The sequence below is a fragment of the Neophocaena asiaeorientalis genome, unplaced genomic scaffold (genome assembly GCF_003031525.2).
Source record: "Neophocaena asiaeorientalis asiaeorientalis breed wild unplaced genomic scaffold, Neophocaena_asiaeorientalis_V1.1 scaffold327, whole genome shotgun sequence".
Lineage (NCBI taxonomy): Eukaryota > Metazoa > Chordata > Mammalia > Artiodactyla > Phocoenidae > Neophocaena > Neophocaena asiaeorientalis.
Genome location: NW_020174560.1, coordinates 8,752,982 through 8,761,766, shown reverse-complemented (window position 1 = coordinate 8,761,766; position 8,785 = coordinate 8,752,982). Strand labels below are relative to the sequence as shown.

At 45.6% G+C, this 8,785-nt stretch overlaps 1 protein-coding gene across 2 annotated transcripts; it reads right to left on the bottom strand.

Annotated features, from left to right (window-relative positions):
• Positions 1–3,167: 3,167 nt before the first annotated feature.
• CCL15 (C-C motif chemokine ligand 15) lies at positions 3,168–6,922 on the bottom strand. 2 transcript variants are annotated; one of them, XM_024757676.1, is made up of 4 exons: positions 6,699–6,922; positions 4,626–4,673; positions 4,032–4,143; positions 3,168–3,629 (listed from the first exon to the last, which is right to left on the bottom strand). In XM_024757676.1, exons 1-4 carry the CDS (start codon positions 6,763–6,765, stop codon positions 3,491–3,493), a joined length of 366 nt encoding a protein of 121 aa, XP_024613444.1. In that variant the 5' UTR covers positions 6,766–6,922; the 3' UTR covers positions 3,168–3,490. The 2 variants fall into 2 exon arrangements, with proteins under 2 accessions (XP_024613444.1, XP_024613443.1); XM_024757675.1 differs by having other exon boundaries at positions 4,032–4,146; positions 6,699–6,917.
• Between the last annotated feature and the right edge of the window lie 1,863 nt (positions 6,923–8,785).

Here is an 8,785-nt window from a genome sequence, read left to right as displayed (position 1 = left end):
CACGGGTTCAAGCCCTGGTCCGTGAAGATCCCACATGCCGCGGAGCAACCAAGCCCGTGCGCCGCAGCTACTGAGCCTGTGCTGTAGAGCCCGTGAGCCACAACTACTGAGCCCACATACCACAACTACTGAAGCCCGTGTGTCCAGAACCCGTGCTCCACAACAAGAGAAGCCACTGCAACGAGAAGCCCGCACACTGCAATGAAGAGTAGCCTGTGCAGAGCAACGCAGACCCAATGCAGCCAAAAATAAATAAATAAAATTATTTTTAAAAATGTTAAAAATGTTTTTCAAAGCAACACATATGCACTGATTAAAAAAAATTGAATAATATAGAAAGGGTGGGTGGGACCCTTAATATGTTTACTTCTTTGCTTCATTGCCTGTGTGTGAGAAGTCTTCCAGCTCCACTGGCCTCAACCAAGTGGGTCATACCCTCTGTCCAAGCTCTGGCTCACACCAAGAGAAAAGGGAATGAGCTATATTACTTTTAAAATCTTTTTTTCCCTTTACTTTAAAAATCTTGTCTGTGGTTCTAAAAGTGAAATAGTAAAAATATGGATTTTTCTTTTTACAGCTTTAAAGCACATATTTTTCTAGCTATTTTGCCCTTCTAAGATTTTTACTTTTAAAAATTCAAAATTGGTTGTCAGACTTATTTAGCCATATTTAAACTTTTCCCAATTGTATATTTCTTTTATAATTAAGTAGCTTTGATAAGCTTCATCATGAAAACAATCAAGAATTAACACAAGTCAAAAGCCGGCCCATTTTGTTGTTTGTCCTTGAAAAGACAATGAAGATTCTTTTTTTTTTTTCAATTCTCTGACATTAGTTTTTGGTTACTAAAGAAATATGTGCTTTATATAAAAGTTGCAAACAATGCTGAAGTTACAGAGTAGAGAGTGAGAGTTCCTCTTCAAATTTCCACTCCACCCTGCAGCATCAGCATTACCTGGGAACTTGGTGGAAATGCTGATTCTTTGCCCCACCTAGTCCTACTGAATCAGAATTTCTGTGTTTTTTTGTTTGTTTGTTTTTTTGTGGTATGTGGGCCTCTCACAGTTGTGGCCTCTCCCGTTGCGGAGCACAGGCTCCGGACGCGCAGGCTCAGCGGCCATGGCTCACGGGCCCAGCCGCTCCGCGGCATGTGGGATCTTCCGGATCGGGGCACGAACCCGTGTCCCCTGCATCGGCAGGCAGACTCTCAACCACTGCGCCACCAGGGAAGCCCGACTTCTCACTTCTTGCTCTGGGCATCCATTCTTCTCCCAAGTTCTTTGGTCATCTTTACAGTCGCTACCCTGAGCTCTTTCTTGGGTAGATTGCCTATCTCCACTTCACTTAGTTCTTCTTCTGAGGTTTAATCTTGTTGCTTTGTCTGGTGCATCTTCCTCAGTCACCTCCTTTTGCCTAAGTTGCTGTTTGTATTTTTATGTATCTGGTACATGAATTATATTTCTTAACCTTGGAGAAGTTAAGGCCTTCCGCAGGAGACGTCCTGTGCATCCCAGCCGTACATGCCCCTCTCATCATCCAAGCTGTGTGCTCTAGGGGTTCCCCCTATGGGGGCTGTGTGGTTCCTTCTGTTGTGGCAGGCTATGTGGGTGTCTGATAGGCTTAGTTGGCCCTGGTCTGTTTGTTTGCCAGGTTCTGCCTTGTATGGAGCTGTTGGCCGCTGGTTAGTAGGGCCTGGTCACAAGGCTGCTGACTGCAGAACTCCAGGGAGCCCCAGGGCTAGTGCTGGCTCACTGGTGGGCAGAGTCAGGATCTAGAAGACTCCAGGGTGTTATCTGCCTACTGGTGGGCGAAGCCAGGTCTTGGGGTTAGTGCCAGACAACTGGCAGGCAGAGCCGGCTCCTGGAGTCTGGTTGCAGGGCTCAGGGGTCCCAGAGCTGGTGTCAGATCACCGGTGGTGGGGGTGAGCAGTTCCTGATAAATTGGCTATGATGATGTCCGGGTTGTTCCAAAGCTTGTGTTGGCCTGCTAGTGGGCAAGATTGAGGCCCAGCTGGTCCCAAGGTAGGATCTGGCCTGCTGGTGGCCAGGCTGGTTTTGTAGGCTGTGGGATTGTGGTTTTCTTGCATGTGGTGTCTGCCCCCTGGTGGGTGAGGCTTGTCCAGAGGTGGCTCAGGGGGTCTTAAGGCAGCCTGTCTGCTGATGGTGAGGCTGTGTTCCCATCCAGTGATTTGCTTGGCCTGAGGTGTCCCAGCAGCGGTGCCTACAAGCTGTTGGGCCAGAGCAGGGCTGGATCCTGGAGCAATAAGCTAGAGAGAAGATTCCACAGTGGTGCCCCCTAGCGCCAGTGTCCACGTGGTAGAAGGAGCTCCCAAGGATACTGCTGCCAGTGTCTATGTCCCCAGGGTGAGCTGCAGTTGCCTTCTGCCTCTCTGGGAGACTCCCCAAGATCAGCAGGTACGTCTGACCCAGGCTCCTATCAAATGTTTGCTTTTGCTCTGGGTCCCAAGGCCTGTGAGATTTTGTGTGTGCCCTTAAAGAGTAAAGTCTCTATTTCCCCCAGTTCTCTGGGACTGCCAAAATTAAGCCCTGCTGGCCTTCAAAGCCAAATGCTCTGGGGGCTTGTCTTCCTGGTTCAGGACCCCTGGGCTGGGGAGCCCGATGTGAGGCTCAGACCTCTCACTCTTGTGGGAGAACCTCTGCAATGGAGTTATTCTCCAGTCTGTGGGTCACCTACCGGGGAGTATGGGACTTGACTACATCATAAGTCTGCCCCCCTACACGTCTTATTGTGGTTCCTTCTCTATGTCTTGTAACTTGTAGCTTTTTACCAAGCACAGATGCAAGGGACTTTTTGTCTAGTAGAAAAGATAATCCCCAAAGTTACAGATTTATTGCCCTATAGCAGCGGTCCCCAATCTTTTTGGCACCGTGGACCGGTTTTGTGGAAGACGGTTTTTCCACAGATGGGGTGCAGGGGAGATGGTTCAGGTGGCAAGGCGAGCACTGGGGAGTGGCAGAAGCTTCGCTCTCTCGCTCACCCACCACTTGCCTCCTGCTGTGCAGCCAGGTTCCTAACAGGCTGCGGACTGGTACCGGTCCACGGCCCAGGAGTTGGGGACCCCTGCCCTATAGGATATTAATTTGTTTTTCTCTAACAACATTTCAGAATGCCATCCCCAATAACTATATAAACCTCAGTTCCTCAGATGATCTTTGAATCAGTTTAATTGTTCCTTCATTAATGGGTTAAATACACCTTTGACACATATTCAATCTATACTCGAATGTCATGTTTTTAGCTTTTAAAAAACTCTACTATGATGTCTTGTTTTGACAAAAACGCAAATCCAAAGTCCAGCAATTCCGACAGATTCTTTTTCCTCTTACAGTTAAAGTTAAGTTGGATACCCTTTATTAATGCACTGCTTTTGTAACCAGAACAGAACAGTAATTGTTGCTTTTTAAAAAATAATTCAGGCCAGGGCCCACCTAGGAGGTAGTCTGGGCTAGAGAGATGGAGGTGAGGGGGCCTACTCCAAGTATCTCTTCTCAGCAGATAGTGTTCTCAGGTCCTTGATCACTGATCTTAGCTTCATGTCCGACACGCATTTCTGAACATTCTTATCTTTGGGGTTAGCACAGACATGCTGCTCCGTTTTGGTGATGAGGCTGGGGAGCAAAGGGGGGAAAGATTACAAACAGAGGAGGGTTCAGCTAATGGGAATGGGGGGAGGCCCATCCTCCCTGCCCCTCAGATTCCCCACTCGGCCCAGCCTGTTCTTTCCTTTCTCTGCTGCAGGAGCTCAGAGTGGCCCCTGTCTGAGACCCTCCCTCAGGCTCCGAGACTCCCTTAGTGACTCATGGAGTTTCCTTGGGCGGCGTCCCTCCTGCTCTCTCCTTCCTTCCCTAGCTTCCCTCTTCCCTGGGAACATCTCATACCCGATGGATCCTAATGAGGACATAAGCCTCAGCTGACCCGGCAGGATCCAGAGGGTGGGACTTTTCTGGACATCCATCCATCAGGTGCCTCCCCCCACACCCCCAGACATGGCCAGTGAGCTTGGCACTTACATGACAGCAGGCCGGGAACATTCACTGGCCGTTTCTACATAACCTTTCATGAATACACATCGGATTTTTAGTCGGGTGTAAGAGGTGCAGCAGTCAGTGGGACGGTGAAAGGCTGCTGCAAGAGAAAGAGTCACTTAAAGACTGAGTCTGAGGAAAACTAGATCCTTTCCCCCTTTCCTCCTGAGTACTGGGAAGGGTAAGAAGGTGCAAGACTTGAAAGAGATGTTTTCCTTCTCTGCCAGCACTTGCTGGTGTCTCCTTGCTTCACTCTCCCCAGGGTTGAGCTGTGTGTCGGAGGGCATCCAGGCGGGGCCACAACAGAGCAGGACCATTCCTCCCAGAAGACGAAGGGTCTGAGGCCTGCAGGGGGCATCAGAGAACACCCCTTCCCCCTCCCCCGGATGAGCCAGCTCTTGGGACAGCCAGGTGGAATATAAGTCATCTACGGAAGAGGCCACCTATAGACCCATGGCCCATCCTGAAATTCCTTGGAGATGTTCACCACCCATAGGACCCTCCTCTCCCCCCAGGCCCTGTAAACGAGGTAGACTGAAGCCGTTGAGCAGATATATATATACCGTAACAAAACTTTACCTCCGTGAAACACTGAGTGTTCATTCTTCAGGTTCGTTGTCAGGTATTCTATTTGAGAGAAACAGTAGAGCAGGGAAGAAAAATTACTGGGAAGCAGTTGTTTCAACATCTCCATCTATCTCATTCCTCAACCCCATCCCCTGGTAGGGAGGCAAAGATGCTGGACCACTGGACCAGACCTGCCTCCAGGCCCATTTTCTCTATCAAGGCCCTGAGACTTTTCAGGGAACTTTTGAAAAAGTTTGAGAGATGAAAATATTCTATTGACTTGAATACAAAAAGCAAATTGCAAATCCAACACAAATAAATCAGTTGATTAGCTACATAATGTGATACAGTCCACAATGCTTTCTACACATTTTTGGAATTCACAGGACTCTGGAAGCAGACAAATTTTTCATTAAATGATTTGGTGGCACAATGTCACCCAAAGTGAAGTGAGGCTATCTACAGGCTTTATTTACTCCTTCAACATAGGAGTAAATGTGTTTGCTGCAGAAATATTACTGGGTTTGGTTAATGTGTCTCTCAGACTCTGTCAGGGATGTTAAGTAATGTCCAGGTATGTGTTACCTTTTAAAATATATATATGTTTAGAATGTGATAAAATGTACATAATATAAAGTATACAATTTTAATCATCTCTAAGTGTACGGTTCAGTAACATTAAGTACAGTCACATATTGTGCAACTCATCACAATCCATCCATGGGACTTTTTTCTTGCAAAACTGAAACTCTGTACCGTTAAACAATAACTCCCCATTTCCCCCTACCCCATCCCCTGGGCCACCGCCGTTCTACTTTCTGTCTCTGAATTTAACTACTTGAAGTACCACATGTGAGTGGAATTATACTATTTGTCCCTTTGTGACTGGTTTGTCTCACTTATCATTATGTCTTCAATATTCATCCATGTTGTAGCATGTATCAGAATTTCCTTATTTTTTCAGGTGGAACAATATTCCATTGTATGCATATACCCTGTTTTTCAATCCATTTGTTTGTCAGTGGACACTTGCGTTGCTTCCCCCTTTTGGAGATTAAAAGTCATGCTGCTGTTAGCATGGTTGTACAGGTATCTCTTCATGTATCTGCTTTCAATTTTTCGGGGTATATCAAGAAAAGGAATTGCTGGGTCATATCTTATTGTCTTTTTAAAACCTGAAAAATTCTGCATTCCAAAATACATCTAGCCCCAGAAATTTTGATAAGGGGTTGTAGACCTGTACTATGCTAATTAGGCAAACACAGCTAAACTTTTAGTTCATTTCTTATATAGTTACGTATGAATTATATTAAATGAAGCATGTGCATACACGTCAACACGCTTGATATGATGTGTGTGGGGCTTGCAAAATGAAGTCTCAAATGACATGTCTTTCCATAACAGCTTGCTAACTAGCTTGTATCCTAATGCCACCACTTATGGCTGTGTGATCTTGAGCAAATTACCTACGGTTTCTATGCCTCAGCTTTCTCATTTGTAAAATAAAAAAAAAAATAAGCAAAACCATATAATTTGCTGATAGTCTACCCCGCAGCATTGTTAGGAGGATCCAATGTATTAATATCTGCAAGACACTTAGAACGGTGCCTGCTTTCACACAGAAAGTCCTAGATATTTATCTGTTAAATAAATCAATAAATGTGGTTAAGTAGACTTGGGTGAGTCACTCGCCCGGCTTGTCCAATTTCCTCCCTGAAATGATAGCTTTACACCAGAGGGTATATAATAACTCTAACATTATAGAATTCTATACCTCTTTCTACAGATTTACAATTTTACTACAATTCTCTTGATCTAGCTCATAATAGTCCTATATCAGCTAAGAGAAAGTGTCATATAATTCTGGCCATGAAAGGGAGAGAATTGTTTCCCCGGGTGGGACCAGTCACCTGTATACAGTTTTCCTCAGGGACCGAAGGCTGCAGGGAGAGGTCTATACCTACTGCTGCTGCTTTTAACCAAGTATCACATCCCTATGGGGACAAAGGTGTCCCTCTGCATCTCCTCCCTGGACTGAGAGTCACCATCAGCCTGCCCACCTGTGAGAAGGCTCACTGAACTCACCAGCTGTAGCCTGGGCAGCAAGGATGAGGCAGGAGAGGGCAGCTATTGAGGTCTTCATCTTCCCCATGCACAGCCAGTACCAGCCTGAGAACTCCTGGGCCCTCTGCTCTCTGACTCCCCCAGACCCCAGCTCTGCCCTTGTATTTATAAGAAGAGGGGGACCAGGAAGTCACAAGGCGGAGGTCAGAATGCTGTTCTTTGGCTGAATAACAGACGACACACTACTTCTCAAAAAGGGAATGAGGCTGTGAAGGTAACAGGAAGTAGAGGGCAAGGATGACTTGAGGCTTTCCCAACTGCCCATTGGATACAGGCAAAGGGAGGGACTAGTTTGTGAAGGATACTTCCTCTAGGAGTTTCACTGAATACTTTAAGAAGAATTTTTTCCTCGGGAGTTAACCCCATTCAAGGACATGAGCAGCCTGTCAGTAGGGGTGACCAGAGAGGATGCTCTAACGTGTGAACCCGGTCATGTTATCCCTCTCTTTGTTTCACCCCCACATCCAATCCATTAATAAATACTTTTGGGTCTACTTTCAAAAATGTGTCCAGAATCTTATTATTTTTCACCACATCTACCCTCTCCATCTTGTCCAAGCCAACCTTATCTCTCACCAGGATTCTTACAAAAACCTCCTAATTTGTCTCCTTCCTCTGCCCTTGCCCTGTTTCACTTCATTCTCAACATTGCAGCCAGAGCAATCCTGTTAAAATATAAATCAGATCAAGTCAATCCTGTTTAAACCCCGCCCATGGCTTTTTAATCTCCGCAGTGTAAAGCCCAATCCTTCTAAGAGCCTACAAGCCCCTATGTGCTCTGGTCCCTGTTTTCTCTCTGTTTTCAGACCCTATTACTTCTCCTCACTCATTCTGCTTCAGTTGTACAAGCTGGTTCAGAGACCTTTGTTCCCTCTGCCTTCGTTACTCTTCCCTTAAATTACTGTATTACTTTCTCCCTAACTTCCTTCAGCTCCTTACTCAAATGTTATTTTTCTGGTTAGTCTTTCTGGGACACTCTATCTAAAATTATAATCTCCCTCTGCCCAAATTTCTTGTCTTAATTTTTTCTCCTGTGCACTTAACACTCTCTAATATACTATATACTTTACTTGTAAATCTTTTAATATCTGTCTCTTTTTCTAGAACATAAACTCCATGAAAGCAGGGATTTTTGTATCTTTGTTCCTAGTTTAGATTCCCCTGAAAGCAGAGCATGAGAACTATGGGGTGAAGCTCGATAATTTGGGAAGTATTCCTAGGAGCAGGAATGAGAGCCTGGACCAGTTGGTGGGGATTAGCGTTTGATTCTGCTGGGACTTTTTGAAGTGCCTTATGAATGCATTGCAGAATATTTTGCCTGGAGGAAGAAAGGAGAAACATTTATCTCCTGGCTTTCATTCCTGTGGCATTTTAAAATATGGCCACAAATTCGTTGACATGCTTTTCTCATCAAACAGTGGGGTCTCTGTTTTCTCGCCTTGAAGCAGAGAGGGCTTGTGACTGGTTCCATCAATGGAGCATGCCATGTGACCTCTGAAGCTAGGGTGTGAAAAACCATGGGGCTTGAACCTTGATCACTGGGGACACTTACTCGTGGAGCCCTGAGCCACCATTTAAGAAGAGTGGCTAGCTTGAGGCTGCCATGCTGTGAGGAAGCCCAAACTACGTGCAGGTGTTCTGGTTGACAGTCCCAAATGAGCATAGCCTTCAAGTCGTCCCAGCCTAAGTGCCAGACATGGGAGTGAGGAAGCCTGTAGATCTGCACTGCCCAATATAGCAACTACTAGCCACATGTAGCTACTGAGCACTTCAAATGGGGCTAATCTAAATTGAGATATTCTGAAAGTATAAACTATACACTGGGTTGCAAGGACTTAGTACCCCCCCAAAATGTAAAAGCATCTCAATAATTTTTTATATCGATTACATGTGGAAATGATAAGGTTTGGGATATATTGGATTAAAGAAAATACATTATGAAATTTAAAATTCCATATGTGACTTGCATTGTATTTTTATTGGCCAACACTGCTCTAGATGGTTGCCCATCCCTTTGAGTCATTTCTTGCTAATTGTGTCTTCCCAAG

Coding starts and splice junctions, on each gene's coding strand:
- CCL15 (XM_024757675.1), bottom strand. CDS start 6,765: ATGGGGAAGATGAAGACCTCAATAGCTGCCCTCTCCTGCCTCATCCTT. Junction 4,674..6,698: donor TGCTGCCCAGGCTACAGCTG/GTGAGTTCAGTG, acceptor TCTCTCAAATAG/AATACCTGACAACGAACCTG. Junction 3,630..4,031: donor TGTTCCCGGCCTGCTGTCAT/GTAAGTGCCAAG, acceptor TTTGCTCCCCAG/CCTCATCACCAAAACGGAGC.